The following is a 21773-nucleotide window of genomic DNA, read 5'->3' as shown; positions in this document are numbered from 1 at the left end:
GACCACGTTTAACAACGCCAGCCCAGGACCTCCACATCTGGCTTCTTCCCCTGCGGGATCGTCTGGTGGGGTGTATTTCTGTCTGTAATAAAGCCCTTTTGTGGGGAAAACTCATTCTAATTGGCTGGGCCTGGCTCTCCAGTGGGTGGGCCTATGCCCTCCCAGGCCCACCCATGGCTGCGCCCCTGCCCAGTCATGTGAAAACCATAGATTAGGGCCTAATGAATTTATTTTAATTGACTGATTTCCTTCTATGAACTGTAACTCAGTAAAATCTTTGAAATTGTTGTTTATATTTTTGTTCAGTATAAAATCCTTAAGTCCCAAAAACGTTTCTGCCACAGCCACAATAATCTCCAGTTTCTTAGACTTCTTTGAGACTTAAGCCGTACAGTTTATAACTGTGGCAATGAGCGCCACAAAATCCACCTTTTTAACACACAGGGTATCTTTTGACTGGCAGCAAACATTTACTACAGGCTGTGGTACATCCACTTCCATATCTTCACTAGCATCCCCTTTTTCCCCAATTATTTATATGGGTTTCTGGAGGACTACTTGATTATTCCTCATGGATCTGAATGTGGTAATGTTTTCATTGTCTTTTTGTCTATTATAAAAATAGAAAACGTCTGTTCTCACAAAAAAACTAATACATTTCACATTTCCTTGCAGGATAGGAGAGCATTAGAGAATGGCTTTATTGTGCAATAATTGTCTAATTTATTAGGAATATTGGGATTTGAGACTTGAGAGTTTATTGATGAAGACAAAATGTATATTTGTGTGTGTTATAGTCATGTCTATTTGAAACTGCTGTTATAACAAAATATTCAGTTCTATTATTTGTAACAGTTGGTCATAAATCAACCTAAATGAGACACCTGATATAGCCTATATGAGCATCGTTTGCCGCAATGATTATTAGTATCGATAGAGAAGAAGCGAAGCGCCCTCTAAAATATATTCGGATATGTTGGTGGAACACGACTGCCCCCTACAGATGATAGCACTAGTTTTGCAACTCCGAAAAAATACGAAAGGCTTTTCCGGGCAAACCCGAGCACCAACCCCCCTTCACGCCTAATGTTGCTGTACCTCAACCCTCCCCCTTATCAGAGGAGTAGAAACAACAAGCCGCCATTTTGTTTGTGCGGACAGACCGAGAGGCAGGAGATACCGAGAAAGAAAGCGACTTCAGCGCGGATAACAGCGACTCCGAGACCCGCCGGTGAAAGAGTGGCGGTGTCGTGTCGGTGCGAAAAGAGAGAAGAAAGGAAAAACAAAAGATAAGACAGAAGAAGGAGGGAGTGAAAAAAGGAAATTCTCTGAAAATCCAAGGAATGGGTGTTTTTACGGAGCGGAGAGGCGGAAGAAGGCAATATATTTAATGAAGAAAAAAACCTGCGAGCGAAAGAAAAAATAGAACATGAAAAAAATCATAATTTACCTATCGCCACCGATGAAAAAATGCCCGCATAGACAAATATACCGATAAATGTATATTGGGTATTTGTTGGGGGATAAAAGGCAGGTTTAAAGGAACAATAAATTAGGATAAACGTGAAGGGGGGCATTTACCATCACAAAGACTCAATGAAAGGATTTTGTGGATCCCAAATATGTTTGGGGGTGTTGCTATCATTATCTTATGGAGGAAGCTTGCCACTAAAATAGCCATAATATTGTAGCGACCCCCCTCGCTTCATCTGATTTTCGCCCATCGCTGTATTCTCTTGTTCTTGGTCGGGATTTTTTTCTTCACTTGCATTGCAACCTAAATCAGCATACGCAGTGACCTATAATTTCTTGCAATATTTATCAACCAATTTCATCTTTCTAATCAACGGTGATCTTATTGCAGTAGGCTATATGATTACCTTTGAAGACCTTTCTTGGGTAAGCTTTAAATCTCAAACACTTGGGCAAGTAAACCAAACGTCCTCTGCAAAATAAAACTAGGACTAATTGGATCAATCTGGTAGGACATTAATTGGCACATTCTGGGCTATAACTCAAGAAACGATTTTTGCAACATCAAATCTCAGAATTTAGGCTAAATTATTTTTCAGGACACAAACTAATTGCTGGAAATTGTATTGCTTCAATTGAACCTCATTGCATGTAATTGGCATAATCGCGCAAAGGGGTGCAACATCCAAATGTGCATTCAGTGTCCGTTCTTTTTTCCAATTCAGTGCCTTGCATTGACAAACGAACAAAATAATGACACGATGTAGACTACAAGTAGATGCTAAGGGAAATGTATTAAATGCATGGAATTAATTTAGCCTATAAGTGTAGTACAGCCTATTGGAGAACGGAACTTGATCAGTCAGCTTCACGGTATTCTTTTTTCAGAGCTGAATTGCACTCCTATACTATATTTATCTAAAAGACAATGCGAATTGTTTGTGTTGAATGAGGTTTTTAACCCATGCTTTAAATGCATCTTAAACCACTATCACTCATTGGGACTGGGTATCCCGGTTTTATAGCCCCGAATATAGATAAACCTATCAAGTTGTTTCTTGACGATCCCAATTTACGTATGGTGATGATTTTGATATTCTGTCACTGTCGGACACATTCATCCGTGTATTTTTATTAGACTAAGGACCTACCGCTATCATTTTCTTATTTGACCACTCATTACTTTGTGGTAATGTTGGGATCAAATTGCATTGACTGCAATGGCAATTCAGACCAAGTGGAAGATTTATCAGTTTTCGGGTCTCTCATAACTGTTGCATGACGAGGCCCCCAACAGTAGCCTACCACTGGGGTACGTTTTGCTTGCGTTCTTTATCGCGTTTCCCATCTTGCTTCCCTGGACACGACCCCTCAGCAGAGTGCTCTAGAATTAAACACTCGATTTCGCCGCCGACTATGGCGGAAAAGACTGATGCTGCCATGGAGGACAGGTCTTGGGACAATTTCTCCGACGCCGAAGAGGCTAAATGATGTTGTCGAAGGCCTACTTGCTTGTCTTTTTCATCGACTCCACCTTCCCTCCTCCTAAAGTCGGAGAAATCTATTGAAGAACAAAATCTCCGACAGGGGACGGGGATTGATAGCTACGGCTAAGCATAGATCGAGAGTGGGAACCCTGAAAGGAAGAGTGTATCGCAATTGCCTCCTTTCCCCCTACCGTCCCCAAACGGTGGGGGAAGAATAAAAAACATTTACAGAAGGGAAGTTTGAAAGGACTCGAAGGACGCAAACAAGGGAATAAGCCAATCCTTTGTGGATATATAGCTATTTTTTAATTCGTGAAAAAATATGGCCGATAATGTTCTAGAGTCCGGCCCGCCTTCAGCCAAGAGGCCTAAACTATCATCCCCTGCTCTCTCAGTCTCCGCCAGTGATGGAAACGGTAAACATTTGAAATACTATCAGTCCTGCCTAGCTGTTCAGGGATGTTATATTACCTAGCAAGTTAACCAGCTTGTTTTACCAAGTTACCATGAATGATCATCATAAAACCAGGTTGTGTGATGCCAACGTTAGCTACCAAATAGGTGGTGGTAGTAGTAGTAGTAAAGGTTTGCTTGTTACCCAACTGGTCAAAGTAAAGTTGACTGGCTAATTGCCCTCCCAGTGTTATGGTCTGAAGTGAAAGTTTTGAAGTTAGCCAGTTATCTGCCCGCTTTAAACAATGGGATAGTCCAAGTATAGCAAGTTGTGAACTCACTATTGGAATTTAGGTAGCTACAGTTAGCCAACTTAGCAAGCTAATGTTACTTATCCTATTTAACTAGCTGCAACTTACTACCATTTATGGATAGCCAGCTAGTTAGCTAACGTTAGATATTCAACTTGAGCGTTGCAAGCAATAAAGGTGCATGCTTTTGATGTTTGGGTAACTACTGTAACTAACTAGCTAAAAACATTAGCTATTAGCTATCTTAGGTAAATTGGCATAGCTAGCTAATCAGAAATGTGACACATGTACATTTATAGTATTGGATTGGTGTAGGGGTTCATTTATTTTAACCTGTTTCGACAACTTTGCTATAACATGGTGTCTGAAGTGTTGTTATACTTACGGCAGTTAGCTAGCTAGTTAGCGTTGTGACCGAGCCATCACCACTTCTGTGTGTGTTGTGTACTGCTGCATTGTCTAGTAGCTAGGTGGCTACACTAGCTAGAGCGAGTCAAGTAGCTCGTGACGTTATGTTAGGCGTTTGTATGCATGTCTAGTTTTTTCATACCCTTTGTTTTAAAGTCTGAATTGTTTGGACTGTAGTATAAGGTGGTGTTGGACGTTATTCCTACCATTGAGTCCTGTCGGCGCTTTTTTGCCCCTCATTTGCAGGACTGCCCCGTTCAATACTAGCTACAATGTTAACTCATTTGAATACTTTGATAACACGGTAAAAGTTAAATGTCACGCTTAAATTATTATAGGCCAGATTGAAAAACACATCAGATTTCCTAAATGTGCAGACCCCACTCACTGACGCATGCAATTCATATTTATTAAATGGGTAGGCTAAGTTAGCTGCCTTGGCTGGTAGTTGGCACCCAAAATTCCCCATTTTGTTTGTTTCTCCATGTCATGTCTGTCATCAGGATGCTTTTACTCACAAATTAAACAATTTAGGATTGCCCAAATAGGTACCTCCATAAGTTAGCTTTCGTTTCAATGCCATTTCTCACATTACATGAAGTCTAGATTGAACTTTTTTGGAGCACTATGGCTACAATTCGGCAAAAGATCAGAATTGGGGTGCCTGTGTAAACTCAGCCTATCTCTACTGTACCAGCTCAACCAAGTTGCCATTTCACTTGAAGCATGCCTTGTACAAGCATGTTCTCTCTTAACATACAGCTCTGATTTAAGTGTCATCCAAGTTCTGTTGTACCAAGCGAGTCATTACTGGAATTCAAAGAAAGCCTCTGCACAGGTCTAACAAACCACTCTGTGGTGAAAAGCTGATTCTGTTTGGAAGTGAAGAGCAAATGCAACATGCAACTCCCCTCCTTTCCTCAATAATAAAAAAGCACCTTTCATCCAGTGAAAGATCAGTTGGCCGGGGTGTGAAAATGGTGGATGTTAGAACAGTAAATGGCTGCTGTCTGTTGCCTCCCATTGTGATGGGAGTCTGGGGCATCGGTGCTTGACTGAGTCTTGTGGACCAGGAGTTGCTCACAGTAGCATTTGCACAAGCAAGCATTTGCAAAATCACTGCTTCAGGGGTAGTTCCTGCCCCCCCCAGCTTGTCGGTCTTGAAAACTACAGGTACGGATGTTGTATCCATGCCGTGCAGAAGAACAATTTGAGTGTTCCCTGTGCTACAGTCACTGCAACTTGGGGGATAGTGTAGAAATATTAACACACCCACCTGTTTCGCTGAAAGAGACTCAAGCTTGACTGAGGATGCATGCTTGCATATTTGAGGCTAGCTTGCTTATTTGAGTGGATCAGCTCTTGTGTGTTTAATGGAAGATTTTTTTCCCCTCTGAGATGGCTGCAGTCCTGCCTCTGCTCTAAGCTAGAGATGGCAAGAGGTGAGACTGAGATGCTTCTGGCGACGTAGGCGTTTCAAGTCTCTGCCAAGCACACCCTCAACCTGGTGTCATTAATGGACAACTTGCCCCTGGTTTCTGAAGTTTTATATCCAGAGGTTTGTTTGCCAAATGATAGTCATAAAGGACGCAAAGGTTTGCCTTTGTTTGGTATCCACCGTGCACTGTAAGTGAATGCACGTGTCTCAGCCAGGGGCAATTCAAGTAGATCTTAGCAGAAATGCCTGCTATTTCCCTTTCTCTATGTAGAGGCAGATACATCTCTTCTATACACACATATCCACCTGCTGCTCAGTCAGTGTTTACTTCTGTGGCTTCGCACTCTGACCCTACCCTGTCCACTCTATGTTTGGCACCCCATCAAACCACAAACTGGCCCAGGAGAGGAAGCTCTTTGGTGGTAGGCTGTAGCCAGCCACTGCACTGACTTAGGGTCCAGAAAGGGGAGTGATTCATTTAGTTGGTTGCAGCCAGCCGCTGCACTGACTTAAGGCGTCCGCATGCTTCCCATCCGAAACAGTTTGTGCATATATTATGATGACATTTTGAAGTTTTTGTCTTCGGAAAGGTTTTTTTCCGGCTGTTTCTGCACACCACATTTTTTCCTGAGGCAAGCCGAAGTTCGGTAACCAAAGTCCGGTAACCGAAGTCTACGCCCCTTTGTCGGTGATTGGTCAACAGTAGGGATTCTTCAATAAAGTTATTGTCATTCAATGAGAGATGACTTGTTTTCATGCACACTTTTTCACTTGAGAATACTGCACCAAACATCTTAGTTAGATGTAAAATTGCATGACTAAGACCTCCTTGGCAAAACATCAAAGTGAATTACAGATTTCTTGAGCTATCTTAAATTAATTCCGACTATTTTGAGGAAGTGTATACTGGCTAAGGTCTTTTAAGCGACGGTCTTTTAAGGGAGTATGCAAGGCACAGACGTTCACTTCGCCTAGCCGAGTTCTGCTATGAGCAAACCAAACCTAGTATGCAGACGCCGTTAGTGTCCAGAAAGAGGAGGGATTCATTTAGTTGGTTCTTTAGATGTAGTGATTTCTCTTTCCAGAATGAATATTATTGCTGCACATACATTTGAAGGAGGTTAGAGCTTTCTTACTGAGCTTGCAACGTCAAGGGGCACAAGTGTATTTATTTGCTACTGCTCTCAATGTACACCTCAGGATATCCCACTAAACCTGCCCTCTCTTTCCTCCTCTTACCCCCTCCCAGATTTTGGTTCACTCTTTGACCTGGAGCATGACCTCCCCGATGAGCTCATCAACTCGTCGGAGCTGGGCCTTGTCAACGGAGGGGACCTCAGCCAGCTCCACACCAGCCTGGGAGGTGTAATGGGAGGAGGCCAGGATGCTGCTGCCAAACACAAACAGCTCTCGGAGCTCCTCCGGGCTGGAGCGCCGCCCCCCTCGGGCCAGCAGGGAGCCACCAACATCCCTGGTGGCTCCATGGGCCTCCTGGGCAGCATGAACGCCTCCCCTGGGCCCCAGAGCATGGGCCCCCAGGGGCAGCACCCCTCACCCCAGCAGGCTGGCATGATGCAGCAGGCGGGCATGGTGGGTGGACTGAACAGGGCCATGATGGGGGCCCAGAAGGGCAACGGCCAGCAGCAGGGGCCCACGCCCCAGGGCATGATGGGGGGCCAGGTGATGAACGGCTCGCCCCGAATGGGATACCCGGTCAACCCGGGCATGGGAAGTAACAGTAACCTGCTGGCAGAAACCCTGCAGCAGCAGGGGGGGCAGCAAATGGGGGCAGGGGGACAGGCAGGGATGAGGCCACAGCAACCTGGAGCACTGAACAAGGTAAGACCTAATTGTTTTGTAGATGGACTTGTGTTCATAAGTGTCTACAGGAGCAGGATCCTCTTTTACACATCTTGACGTTATGCAGTTTTGCTCTGTGCTGGTCTTGGTGTTCAGTACATCTGGCTATGCTAGCTCTCTTGACACCAGACAACAGTGAGTAGCTATGTTTAATATGTCATTAGCTGGTTTCAAGATTGCTCGGAATGAACATTAATTGACCGGAATCGAGAAGTATTTAGTGTGTGTGAACCGTGAAGTGCCTCTTCCGGAACTGATCAAGTATGTCTATGACGGCAGCAGAGCAGATTCATCAACCTTTACCTGTTATTGTGTATCCCAGCTATGATGTTGCCATAGGCACATTTTAAATAGGCACTTCACATTGCTATCAAAAACATTGGATCAGTAAGTGGGTGCTGTTTAAATGCTTGTTTGTTGGTGCTGTAAATATGACAATCCAATCAGTTGTCAGAGCTGTCGTCACGAGGGCTGGGGATCGCTGGGTGCAGTGGATGCTGTCATGTTCAGGCTGATGTTGCCTTGCCTAAGACCTCCAGAGCTGTAGTCTGGCTGACGTGAAAAGCAGAAACCATCAGTGTAGGTTCTCTTTTAGTGTTTGGCCAGCTAAGAGCATAGATGTTCATTGTCAGGTGGGCAGTGTCTACATGCATTTCCATAAGGTGTCCAAAACAGTGGGGAGTAAGAAGGGTGCAGACTTACAGCAGTAGAGTTGCATCCTAAACGATCCTCATGGGACCCAGCTGAGCAGTGACCAGCTTATTAGCTGTTGGCCGTATCTGTCTGTTTTGGAAGTAGTTGATTACATTCCTTTATGCTGATGATATTTTGTAAGGATAAGGGTTCACAGATGATGGAAAGCTGCTGGTGTAAGAGCTGATTTGGTCTTACTCCCCCTTAGAAAACAGCTGTTCCCTCATTGTCACCCCTAGATCACTATTATCTTCAGCAGAGCATGGTCTTGGTGTTTGTGTTTGTGTGAAAATGCTAGGAAAATTCAAGCTATTTGTTGAATTATGTTTTTGTAAATATGTCAGCGTTAATGCTTTCTTAACAAACTCTGTGAATAAGGCCAGACTGACTACTGCCCCCCCCCCTCTCTCTCTCAGATGAATATGATGGCTAATGCGGGCCCCTATGGTGGTCCGTACGGTCAGTCAGCAGGCCAAGGTCTGGGTGGCCCACAGCACCAGAACAAGGCTGGTCTGCCCAATAGCCTGGCCCAGTTCAACCTGGACAAGAAGACACAGCCTGTACAGGGCATGGCTGGGATGGTGAGGGCATGCTCCTTCAGTCTTCTATCTTTTTCTGTTCGTTTTATTTTAGTGAAAAATATAGGGCCGGGATGATACCAGTATCGCAATACTTATTCGTGTCGTGGCAAGGAAACAAAACATGAAGCGGATTTAACTTCTTTAGGAAAACAGCCCTAATGTTGCAAACAAACGTCATTATGTTGTCATCCAGAGTCCTATTTATTTGTTTCCCAAGCTATAGCAGACAATATTTTATATACAGCAGGTTTTTAAAGAACCAAAGAGTTTGGACTGCTTTGTGTTTTCATTTTTGCCATGGAAAAAATATTGCGATACTGGTATTGTCAGTCCTACTAAAATACTAGATTAAAGACCCTCTGGACTTCGGTGGTAATCAACTCACAACCCACTGCACTTAGTTCGGCCCATCTTTTAAAGTCTTTAATCCTCCATACAGCCCCTCTATCCCAGCCATCTTCCTTCTACATCCCACTATCCCCTCTGGTTAACTCCCTCTCTTTTCTCTCTGTGTCCTCAGGCCTCCCAGCAGACCTCGGCGGTAGGGCCAGTATCTGTGGGTGGAGTGGCGGTTGGAGCCGGGGCCCAGGCTGGCCTTGGTACCGTTGCAACAGGTCCGGGGGCAGCGCCCCCCACGGCCGACCCGGAGAAGCGCAAGCTGATCCAGCAGCAGCTGGTGCTCCTGCTCCACGCCCACAAGTGCCAGCGGCGGGAGCAGGCCAACGGGGAGGTGCGCCAGTGCAGCCTGCCCCACTGCCGCACCATGAAGAACGTCCTCAACCACATGACCCACTGCCAGGCTGGCAAGTCCTGCCAGGGTGAGTTGGTGGTCCTTTTTAATACTGTTATTTTTGGTTTGTTAATATTCTGAAGTGGCTTCCACTCTCCAAGAGGAAGTAGAGGAAGCCACTTTAGACTATTGAGATGCACCCTTCCTCTTGGTTTGAGCTTTATTTCATCCATTCTGTATGTTGCTTTTCCCCAATCTGGCCTACTCTGGGGCTTCCCTTGTTTTTACAGTTAGATTTCCTGCTTTACTGCTAACATTAGGTCTCTACTGGGACACTGTTATAGTGTTGCACTGTCAGTTGTCTCACTTTCTCTCTTCCCCTCAGTGGCACACTGTGCCTCGTCGCGACAGATCATCTCTCACTGGAAGAACTGCACTCGGCACGACTGTCCTGTCTGCCTGCCGCTCAAGAACGCCGGAGACAAAAGGAACCAGCAGTGTGAGTGTGGTGTGTATTGAGCTATGTGTCTGTCCTCTGCATTGTGATGTACTACGTGTCTTTGACCCAAGATGGCTACCTGTTCAACATCAGTTCCCGTCATCATTCATGGCAAGTTGATTTTCTCTCTCTCCCTTTTCGCTCTCCTCTGCCTCCATCACCACAGCTCTACTAAGCAGTGCCGGGGTTGGCCTGGGCAGCTCGTTAGGGGCAGTGCCAGGGGGTCAGCCCAGCACCCCTAACCTCAACCCGCCCAGCCAGATTGACCCCAGCTCCATTGAGAGGGCCTACGCCGCCCTGGGCCTCACCTACCAGGGCAACCAGATGCCCCAGCAACCGCCCCAGTCCAACCTGCCCAACCAGTCTGGCATGAGGTCGCTAAACGCCATGGGTGAGTGGGCATGGACTTGTCAACAACCGTGTTGGTGAAGAGGAGGACGAATCTAGAAAAATGAACTACGTCCAGGGGCAGTGTAGCAGACTTCTTAGTTTAGTCATTTATTTAGCAGGAGAACATTTTTAAAGTGAATGGTTTTGATTCCGAGGAAAGGAACTGCTTTGAACCTGTCCTCTCTTTATCTGCCCCTGTAGGAGGGAACCCCATGGGGATGAATGGAGGGGTGGGGGTGCAGCCCCCCAATCAGTCCAACCTGCTACCAGACGCCATGCTGCACAACAATATGAATGTGCAAAGGTACAACACACTCATACCCTCCCCCTGAAATCACTATCCTGTCCATGGAATTCAATACTGATTTTATGGTCCTGCCATCTCTAAACCTTTTACATTTTTAGTCATTTAACAGACGCTCTTATCCAGAGCGACTTACAGTTAGTGAGTGCATACATTTTTTCATACTGGTCCCCCGTGGGAATCGAACATGATTCTACACAGCAACACACTCACAAGTTCACAAAGTTACTTCAATGATGTCGTCTCCATCCCTTTCTCTTAATCTCTCAGTTTGATGAACGACGGCAGCGGGGCGGGCAGCCTGGGCTCCATGCCCATGGCGACCCCTCCCTCAGCCGCGGGCATGAGGAAGAACTGGCACGAGGACATCACCCAGGACCTGCGCAACCACCTCGTCCACAAGCTGTGAGTCTGCCCTGACTGCACCAGAGTCACAGTGGGGGACACGTAGGCCATTGCAGTTTTAAAGAAAACGTGTTCTTCTGCTATTGCTATTAGATGAGTAATCTGTATATGTGACTCTGGACTGCACCCTCACCACACAATCTGGTGCAAGGCAGGCTGTCAGTGTCTTTTGGCTTATCTCTCTGTATCTCTTTATCCGTCTGCTGGGTGAGCAGTGTGCAGGCCATCTTCCCCACCCCGGACCCGGCTGCGCTGAAGGACCGGCGGATGGAGAACCTGGTGGCCTACGCTCGTAAAGTAGAGGGGGACATGTACGAGTCGGCCAACAGCAGGGTGAGAACTGACTCCTCAATGTTGTGGGTGAAGGCTGGTATTACACTACCGGTCAAAAGTTTTAGAACACCTACTCATTCCAGGGTTTGTCTTTATTTTGTGCTATTTTCTACATTGTAGAATAATAGTGAAGACATCAAAACTATGAAAGAACACATATGGAATCATGAAGTAACCAAAAGTGTTAAACAAATCAAAATATATTTGAGTTTCTTCAAATAGCCACCATTTGCCTTGATGACAGCTTTGCACACACTTGGCATTCTCTCAACCAGCTTCATGTGGTAGTCACCTGGAATGCATTTCAATTAACAGGTGTGCCTTTATTAAAAGTTAATTTATTTCCTTCTTAATGCGTTTGAGCCAATCAGTTGTTGTGACAAAGAAGGGGGGGTATACAGAAGATAGCCCTATTTGGTAAAAGACCAAGTCCATATTATGGCAAGAACGGCTCAAATAAGCAAAGAGAAACGACAGTCCATCATTACTTTAAGACATGAAGGTCAGTCAATATGGAACATTTCAAGAACTTTGAACGTTTCTTCAAGTGCAGTCGCAAAAACCATCAAGCGCTAGGATGAAACTGGCTCTCATGAGGACAGCCACAGGAATGGAAGACCCAGAGTTACCTCTGTTGCAGAGGATAAGTTCATTAGAGTTACCAGCCTCAGAAATTGCAACCCAAATAAATGCTTCAGAGTTCAAGTAACAGACACATCTCAACATCAACTGTTCAGAGGAGACTGTGTGAATCAGGCCTTCATGGTCGAATTGCTGCAAAGAAACCACTACTAAATGACATCAATAAGAAGAAGAGACTTGCTTGGGCCAAGAAATACGAGCAATGGACATAAGACCGGTGGAAATGTGTCCTTTGGTCTGGAGTCCAAATTGGAGGTTTTTGGTTCCAACCGCTGTGTCTTTGTGAGACGCGTTGTGGGTGAACGGATGATCTCCGCATGTGTATTTCCCACCGTAAAGCATGGAGGAGGAGGTGTGATGGTGTGGGGGTGCTTTGCTGGTGACATGGTCTGTGATTTATTTAGAATTTAAGGCACACTTAACCAGCATGGCTACCACAGCATTCTGCAGCGATACGCCATCTCATGTGGTTTGGGCTTAGTGGGACTATCATTTGTTTTTCAACAGGACAATGACCCAACACACCTCCCGGCTGTTTAAGGGCTATTTTACCAAGAAGGAGAGTGATGGAGTGCTGCATCAGATGACCTGGCCTCCACAATCCCCCGACCTCAACCAAATTTAGATGGTTTGGGATGAGTGAAGGAAAAGCAGCCAACAAGTGCTCAGCATATGTGGGAACTCCTTCAAGACTGTTGGAAAAGCATTCCAGGTGATGCTGGTTGAGAGAATGCCAAGAGTGTGCAAAGCTGTCATCAAGGCAAAGGGTGGCTATTTGAAGAATCTCAAATATAAAATATATTTTGATTTAACACTTTTTTGGTTACTACATGATTCCATATGTGTTATTTCATAGTTTTGATGTCTTCACTATTATTCTACAATGTAGAAAATAGTAAAACTTTTGACCGGTAGTATACCAGAAATGGAATACAATGATTTAACTAACTGACCACAACTAATAATGGCGGACTAGAGGGTGTATTTGAATTGATTGAATTTCCTGTATCGCTACCAGGCGGAGTACTACCACCTCCTGGCTGAGAAGATCTATAAGATCCAGAAGGAACTGGAGGAGAAGAGGCGGACGCGGTTACAGAAGCAGGGCATGATGCCCATGCAACCTGGCATGCCTCCCTCAGGCCTGCCACAGGGACCCCTTGGCATGGGCCAGTCGCCTCTGGCCCCCGGACAGCCGCCTAGTGAGTAGACACTTTAAACACACGCACATATTTGACAACATTGCTACTCTCTTTCAACATAAACTCAGCAAAAAAAGAAACGTCCCTTTTTCCAAATAACTTCACAGATCTTCATTGTAAAGGGTTTAAACACGGTTTCCCATGCTTGTTCAATGAACCATAAACAATTAATGAACATGCACCTGTGGAACGGTCGTTAAGACACTAACAGCTTACAGATGTTAGGCAATTAAGTTCACAGTTATGAAAACTTAAGCCATTAAGAGGCCTTTCTACTGACTCTGAAAAACACCAAAAGAAAGATGCCCAGGGTCCCTGCTCATCTGTGTGAACATGCCTTAGGAATGCTGCAAGGAGGCATGAGGACTTCAGATGTGGCCAGGGCAATAAATTGCAATGTCTGTACTGTGAGACGCCTAAGACAGCGCTACAGGGAGACAGGACGGACAGCTGATCGTCCTCGCATTGGCAGACTACGTGTAACAACACTTGTACAGGATCGGTACATCCGAACATCACACCTGCGGGACAGGTACAGGATGGCAACAACAACTGCCCGAGTTACACTAGGAACGCACAATCCCTCCATCAGTGCTCAGACTGTCCGCAATAGGCTGAGAGAGGCTGGACTGAGGGCTTGTAGGCCTGTTGTAAGGCAGGTCCTTACTAGACATCACCTGCAACAACGTCACCTATGGGCACAAACCCACCGTTGCTGGACTAGACAGGACTGGCAAAAAGTGCTCTTCACTGACGAGATTCGCGGTTTTGTCTCACCAGGGCTGATGGTCGGATTCGTGTTTATCGTTGAAGGAATGCGCGTTACTCCGAGGCCTGTACTGTGGAGTGGGATCGATTTGGAGGTGGAGGGTCCGTCATGGTCTGGGGCGGTGTGTCACAGCATCATCGGACTGAGCTTGTTGTCATTGCAGGCAATCTCAATGCTGTGCGTTACAGGGAAGACATCCTCCTCCCTCATGTGGTACCCTTCCTGCAGGCTCATCCTGACATGACCCTCCAGCATGACAATGCCACCAGCCATACTGCTCGTTCTGTGCGTGATTTCCTGCAAGACAGGAATGTCAGTGTTCTGCCATGGCCAGCGAAGAGCCCTGATCTCAATCCCATTGAGCACGTCTGGGACCTGTTGGATCGGAGGGTGAGGGCTAGGGCCATTCCCCCCAGAAATGTCAGGGAACTTGCAGGTGCCTTGGTGGAAGAGTGAGGTAACATCTCACAGCAAGAACAGGCAAATCTGGTGCAGCTCCATGAGGAGGAGATGCACTGCAGTACCTAATTCAGCTGGTGGCAACACCAGATACTGTTACTTTTGACCCCCCTTTGTTCAGGGACACATTATTCCATTTCTGTTAGTCACATGTCTGTGGAACTTGTTCAGTTTATGTCTGTTGTTCATTCTTGTTATGTTCATACAAATATTTACACATGTTAATTTTGCTGAAAATAAACGCAGTTGACAGTGAGAGGACGTTTCTTTTTTTGCTGAGTTTAGGTGTGACTAGCACTGCTTGATTCCAATTGCGTGGCTCCATTTACTTCAATAGCTAGATTTCCATCCAATTGGCAACAGATTTTCAAGACTATTCAAAAATCTGCATAAAAACTAAATTAGCATTCTCCCACCAGAGGTGCGTTTCCATCAAACTTATTTTATTCCTCATGTTAGTTTTTTTTTTGTTGTATAATTTTTTTAACTCTGCATCGTTGGGGAAGGGCTCGTAAGCAAGCATTTCACTGTAAAGTCTACACCCGTTGTATTTGGCACATGTGACAAAGGAAATTTGATTAGATTTTAAACTGACTTGTTGCGGATAAAAAGCTCTGTGTAATGACAGAGTGCATATAAAAATGGCTTTTGTGGTTAATTCTCATGTACTGTATTTAATAACAGAAGTTCAATGTGTTTCAATCACCTTTTCAACTCTACTGCTGTTTTTGTCACACAAACTGTTAATTAGCAAACCTGCCCACTCTGGTTTTGTCGCATGCTCTCTAGACAAGAGTGTGCTGATAAAGTGGACAGGGTGGATTATATGAAGAACAAGATCCTTTTATTTGGTAATTGGCAGCCAAGCACCAATCATCATGTCACCAACATTCAAATAATGGCCTACCTTCAATATTTATTGGAAATTTGCATGATCACCGTGCAGTTAACTACCATGTGAAGTTCATCATAGCTTATTTAACCTGCCTATAAACTCTTCATGCTTTTCCACGTCGTGGTGGTAGGCCTACAATGTAATATATAATTGCGTGACTCCAAGTTTACTTCGATATGATGGTTATTGTATCAGTATTTCCACTGCAATTGTCGCATAATCAGTTATACACCCTTGTCTAGCGTGTTTTGTTTGGGGACATTAGGACATTTTACTGACAAATGTTCTGTTTCCATCAGGCCTGTTGTGACTTTTTTTTATACGTCAGCCGTCAGGTAATTCATCTGCATGAAATGGTTGGATGAAACCTGGTTACTGTAGCCATAGATGCAAAGCTAATTAATGTGTTTCTCTTCACTCTCAGATGGTTCTCATGCTGACCCCTCCATGGTTCGACCCACCGGACCCAATCAGATGGTGAACAGGATGCAGAACCCTGCAGGTAAGCTCTTCCTACAGTCATACATGCTCAGCTCAGTTTGCTGCTTGGCACAAACCGAACCAGTCTGAATGGTGGACATATAATGGTGGCTAATGGGTGTTTCTGCTTTGCTCGTTCTCGTCTCTCTCAGGGATGAATCAGTTTGGTCAAATGGGGATGCAGTCATTAGGTCAGAGGTCAACGCCTCCCCTCCCACTTGGCGGACCTCTAAATCAGGTTAGTAGCCCTCTCTCATTCCCAATGTCCAAATGAAGTTGGAAAATAATTGCATTCAATATTGATATAAATTGATTCTATTTCAACATTCCAATCACAGCGATTATAGAAAATAACCATGGTCTCATTAGAACAAAAGTTAATCATTTATCTTGCTCGGTCTCACTCAGATGGGTATGGGGCCAACGCGGATGGGGCAGCCCAACGTTGCCCAGCTCCAGAACCAGTACCTCCCTTCTGGTCAGTTCCCTGGGTCCAGTCCTGGCCTCGGGGCTGGCCCAGTCGGCATGAACCATCCAGGGCCACAAGGAGGCGTGGCACAGGTAAATAAATACTGGAACCAGTGCTATAAGTAAAGGGTGACACTAAAATAGTTGTCATATTTGAAGTTGGGTATAGACGCTAACCATCTCCTCCATGGTGTTCTCCAGCAGGCCCAGATGCCCACGCCGCCCTCGCTCCCGGTCAGCAGCCCTACAGCCCAGCCAGGCTCAGCGGCAGGTTCAGGGCCCTCCCAGTGCTCCATGGGGCCAGGCAGCGTAGGTGGAGGCCCTCCTTCCAACCTGCAACTGCCAAACTCCAACTCGTCCCAGCCCAACTCACACCCGCACTGCCCCCCCATCCGTCAGAACTCCCCCTCCCCGGCACGCAGCCTCACGCCAACCCCTCATCAGACGCCGTCTGGTCTGCCAGGCTCGCAAACCCCCCAGCCTCACACGCCCAACCCGCCCCAGGTCGCCCCTCCGCTCCCACAGCAGCAGCTAGCGTCGTCACAGCCAATGGGGCAAGGAATGAACTCGGAGAAGCCCAATCAGCTCCAGCAGCAGACAATCGGTGGTGGAGCTTCTGGAGGCCAGCCGGGGAAGGCTCAGTCTGTGCCTACCCAGAATGCCCATGTGCCAACCCAGCTTCCGCGAACTCCAGTGAGTAATTTTCCCCCTACTGCTCCCCATAGTCTCACTAACTCAACTCCTCATGGTTGTCAGAAGTGCTGTTCTTTGGATTCCTAAGCTTGTCCCTGGTCTCTGGCTATACCTCCATACGTCACGTCTCTTGAGATTTCCCTCGTTGCCTGGACAGACACCGTAGTCAAATTCTCTTGTCCCCCTGCCCTCCGTTCCTTGTTGGTCTACGTCCTTGGCTGTTCACTCTTTTCACTAGCTTTTGTGGCTGTTCCTCTGTTGTTCATTTCCTTTCCATTAACTTTTCTCTCTCTGTCCTCCCAGCTGTCTCAGAAGTCTTCTCTGACTGCAGACGGCCAGGCCTCCACTCCAGCCTCGGTGAGCAGCGTGGACCCTAGCTCCCAGCTGACCTCGTCTGACGCCCCCGCCCCAGCTGAGCCCAAGATGGAGGTGAAACAGCAGGACGATGAGGATGCTGAGGACCAGGGAGAGGGGAAGGCCTCTGGGAAGATGGGCAAGGGACAGGCAGACATCAAGTCAGAGGAGAAACCGGAGGTGAGCCTTCCAGTTTTTCAAATGCATGGTTCCAAAAGCAAAAGACACAGTGCTAGCTAGCCAGCGAGGTAAAGATTATTTAGTACACAGCTAACAGTTATTACATTCAGGATGATGTCTGGAAATGTGAATAGGATATTGAACATCATGTCCCCGCTCAGATTAAGAAGGAGAAGCCTTCAGGCGACGGATGCAAGGGTGAGCCTATGGACACATCGTCATCGGCAGCAACGCCGAAGATGGAGGACAGAGACAGGAAGCCAGAGGTGAAGACTGAGCCCAAAGACGAAGAGGAGAGGTCGGGGGCATCGGGCACGCACAGCTCCCCCGCCAGCGCTCAGAATAAGAGGAAAAGTAAGACACCCACCGCTACTTTTTCCTCTCTTATCTTATGTACCTGTCCTCATCTTCATATGCAAGCATTCCTCAACGTTGGTTTCAGACCTAAGTCGGCCATGGTGTATAGATCTAGGCTATGACTTTTTGAAGCTAAGTGTATATTCACCTGTAAACAGCCTAATCAACAACAAAAAATTCCCCATCTTTCTTGCTCCTCCTTTTACACTACTTGCACTGCCTATATCCCCACTTCCTCTCCTCCGTCACTCCCTCTCTCCTCCGTCACTCCCTCTCTCCTCCGTCACTCCCTCTCCAGTCTTTAAGCCTGAGGAGCTGCGGCAGGCTCTGATGCCCACCCTGGAGGCCTTGTACCGCCAAGACCCTGAGTCTCTGCCCTTCCGCCAACCAGTGGACCCCCAGTTACTGGGAATACCCGTACGTATTCGAACTAGTAACAAAACTAACCTGGTAAGGGACTGCGCTGGCTTCCATTTTGCGTCCTTCTAAAAACGTTCTTACCGTTCTTTTTAGTTCATTTTTCTCTCATTCCTTCTTCCTTTTCCTTTTTCTTTCATCCCTCTCTTCATCCTTACCACCACCACGTGTGAGGGAGTGACTGTTGGCTAGGGGAGTTGTAGCGGTGTGTGTGTGAGTGAGAGTTTTCTCGATCCTGAATTTATGAGTTATGTCTCTGCTCAGGTAGAGTATACTATACATCAAATGTAGGTCAGTTGGTTTTTACTGTAGGTTCTTGGGTAGGTGCGTGTGTGTGTGTGTGTGTGTGTGTGTGTGTGTGTGTGTGCCTGTGTATGCGTGTCAGCTCATGCTTGCTTCTCTCTAATTCTCTTACTCCACAAAAAAAAAGTAAAAAAATAATGTTAACTGGTTTTGCTTGTAAACCAAGTCAACAGAAATCAATGAGTCTGTCAGTAACATTTAGGAGAAATGCAAATTTAAACCTTTTCTGTCTTATTTTTTTATTGGTTTCAACCGGTCAATTTTGATTAAGATCAACACTTAATGAATGTTAGACCCCTGTTCCTTGTTAATGGCGGCTTATGTTTTTGCCTTTCATCAGACTTCAAAAGGCCTAAAATAAGCAGCCATTTTATCAGTGGTACATCACCGTTCTGCATTTCAAGTAAATCTACTAGCCAAAAATGTTCATAGCCCATTACTTTCTTTTATTATTTAAACTGCTTTCTTTTAATCTTTTTATGCTTCCAGACTTTTTTTATGCTTTTACAATTCTAATTTGGATATGATTTAGCAATTTTTTCCTCCCACATATGCCTATTCATAGTAGAAGCTTTCTAGACAGTTCCTCGCCAGTAATCAGTATTGTGTTGAAGTTGATTGTGAGTTATGTGAAGAGTTGTGCCAATGCCTGTATGCAGTAGTAGAGTGTGTCTCAGATAATGCTAATAGCTAGCAAATCAAATATCTCAGACCTCTTATTGAACACTGTGAAGAGATACCCAGGCAATGATGTCTGGCACTAATTGCAAAAATTGTTTGTAGACCATTGAGACCAATTCTGTTATTTTTGCCCAATTATTGGCAAAGGAGCTGATCTGATCAGACCAATTAGTGGAAAAAGATCAGAACTATAGGCTGACTTTGTAAATGCAGCCTGAGAGAGTGACTTGATATCGAATGGTCCTCACCATAATTTTAACTCTCCTGAAGCAGTGTTAGGGCACACTTTTTCCATTCTAAGAGGTCATTGGCACACTTCTCCTCAGTAACCCTCAATAGCCCCAGTGATGCACCTGACCCCAGAAACACCACCTGGGTATTCAACATGGACACACAACCAGGCTCAGAAACTGCTCAAATACTTGTAACATGCTCAAATAACCAGCAATACAGCACTTTTATGAGTGTAAGGATTTATATATCCACAATGGGATTATCACACCTCAATTTCCAATACACTCATAGAAACAACACTCATAGTTGTTGTAATTGAACTCAGATGAATGGAATGCAGCATACTATGAGCCATGTGTTCATGCATCACCAGGCTGTTGTGTCCTCTGTTTGTCAAAGTGAAGGGTCTCATTTCCTGTTTGTGTTTCCCTGGAGACGGAGAGAGATCCTTGGCTTTGACGACCCCGTCTCTGCTTTGCCCCTTTGTCTCAGTGCTCTTGGCTTTGACTGTGCTGTGTTGCCAATGTCCATGCTGCCAGTTTACCAGCGTGTGTTGTTTCTGCCTGACTGTTGTTACTGCTCTGTTCACCTCAGCTTTGTACCCTGACTTATGCCCTGAAAATGCTCTCCTCCAGGCAGTCTGTAGAGGAGAAAGCGGTTGCAATGGAACCGTCTGACTGCTTGAAAAACAAACACAAATGTACAGTGCACAACAGGTGCTTTATCCTGTCATTTCTGATAACTGTTGGATGTAAAAGTTGGTCTGCCTTTCAGAGTACTAATCTAGCCCTGATTGAGGAGAAGTTTGAATTTTTGGGGTGAATCGGAGGGGACAAGCCTGGCCACCCCAGTGTCGTTCCTTGTCCTGTTCCCTATTCACGTAGAAAGGGTGCAAAGTTTGAGTGGTGAAGGGGAGAAGCTGTCATGTCTCTCAGTTTGCACATGAACCTCTCTGCAGCCATCAACATTGTCCCCTGCACCCTCTTCTCTCCCCTGCTCTGGTTCCACCTGGATGTCCACCACAATTTCTGCTACTTCAACTATGATGATGACGAACATGGTCTTCTCTACATTCCCTCCTCCTGCATCGATGACCACACCAATCCCTTTCCACCCCTTTTCTCCCCACCCTCCTTTCTGGGCTGAACCCTACCCTCGCTGACACCTGGACTTGGTCCCATTCAGGACTACTTTGACATTGTAAAGAACCCCATAGACCTGTCGACGATAAAGCGTAAGCTGGACACGGGACAGTATCAGGAGCCCTGGCAATATGTGGATGACATCTGGCTCATGTTTAACAACGCCTGGCTGTACAACCGCAAGACATCCCGCGTCTACAAGTACTGCTCCAAGCTGGCCGAGGTGTTCGAAGCCGAGATCGACCCTGTCATGCAGGGCCTGGGCTACTGCTGCGGGAGGAAGGTGAGCGGAAGTGTGTGTGTGTGTGTGTGTGTGTGTGTGTGTGTGTGTGTGTGTGTGTGAATGGATGTGTATAACATCAGTCATTGAAGACAGCACAGCTTTCACCTTCTCTCTTTACCACTGCGTTTGAACATACAGTCGTACAAACATTATGATTTGGTTCCTGGATAAGTATTTTTCAGTACATAGACTGTATCTATCTATCTCTTACTATGGCCTCTCTTATTCTGTTTGCAGCTTGAGTTTTCCCCCCAAACTCTATGCTGCTATGGGAAACAGTTATGCACCATCCCGCGCGATGCTACTTATTTTAGCTACCAGAACAGGTAAGGGGCGTACAGAGGCACAAACAAACTCACATACTCAAGACACTGAAAGGAGCATGGTCATTCATACCCTCAAGGGTTCTCTCACACACACACACACACACACACACACTTGCACAAGTCATGTTTTCTGCATATTTTATATAAATCCACATTTCCCAAATCTCCTTGAGTGATTCTTATTGTGATGTTATTGTGCATGCTGATATTATCTGCAATATAGCATTGTTCAATCACAGATGAGTGAAGTTTTAATTTGGCTTTAAATGGTTACACCCTGCCAGCATTTTCATCTTCATCGTTCACCGATTTAATTTTCATTTTTGACATTTACAAAGTGGGTTCCCTGTTTTAAGAGATTATTTAGAAATCTACACTTTTCCACTAGTCTACTTAAAATGCATAGATAAATGTATTTATCAATTACAGGTAAGTAATTGAATGAAACTGATGTGGCAAATGGATAGATCATTCCTTTTGGACACAAGACTTCAAATAAGACTCAGGGCGATATTGCTGCACAGCTGCAGTGAACACTTTGATCTGCATAATATTTCATTGAACAAAGCTTGATACATTCTAT

The 21773-nt window shown here is 45.6% G+C and overlaps 1 protein-coding gene across 12 annotated transcripts in view; it reads left to right on the top strand.

Moving 5' to 3' along the window:
* The first annotated feature begins 1132 nt into the window (after positions 1-1132).
* The window catches only part of LOC121569037 (histone acetyltransferase p300-like), a 32616-nt gene continuing 11975 nt past the window's right edge, over positions 1133-21773 (top strand). For 5 of the 12 annotated variants that reach the window (XM_045221223.1, XM_045221221.1, XM_045221220.1 and 2 more), the window contains exons 1-19: positions 1133-3376; positions 6760-7349; positions 8480-8644; positions 9165-9462; positions 9760-9882; positions 10040-10264; positions 10465-10567; positions 10838-10972; positions 11179-11305; positions 12966-13149; positions 15697-15774; positions 15905-15990; positions 16161-16313; positions 16422-16913; positions 17217-17447; positions 17609-17801; positions 18103-18254; positions 20625-20864; positions 21102-21190. In XM_045221223.1, the coding sequence (XP_045077158.1) occupies positions 3283-3376; positions 6760-7349; positions 8480-8644; positions 9165-9462; positions 9760-9882; positions 10040-10264; positions 10465-10567; positions 10838-10972; positions 11179-11305; positions 12966-13149; positions 15697-15774; positions 15905-15990; positions 16161-16313; positions 16422-16913; positions 17217-17447; positions 17609-17801; positions 18103-18254; positions 20625-20864; positions 21102-21190 (3758 nt within the window). In that variant the 5' untranslated portion in view covers positions 1133-3282. The remainder of the gene's footprint in view (positions 3377-6759; positions 7350-8479; positions 8645-9164; positions 9463-9759; positions 9883-10039; positions 10265-10464; positions 10568-10837; positions 10973-11178; positions 11306-12965; positions 13150-15696; positions 15775-15904; positions 15991-16160; positions 16314-16421; positions 16914-17216; positions 17448-17608; positions 17802-18102; positions 18255-20624; positions 20865-21101; positions 21191-21773) is intronic. The other 7 variants (XM_045221226.1, XM_045221225.1, XM_045221224.1 and 4 more) reach the window with 5 other exon arrangements.

Source organism: Coregonus clupeaformis, chromosome 7, assembly GCF_020615455.1.
Source record: "Coregonus clupeaformis isolate EN_2021a chromosome 7, ASM2061545v1, whole genome shotgun sequence".
Taxonomy (NCBI): Eukaryota; Metazoa; Chordata; class Actinopteri; order Salmoniformes; family Salmonidae; genus Coregonus; species Coregonus clupeaformis.
The sequence above is the reverse complement of the archived record's forward strand: the minus strand, read 5'-3'. Positions and strand labels throughout refer to the sequence as shown.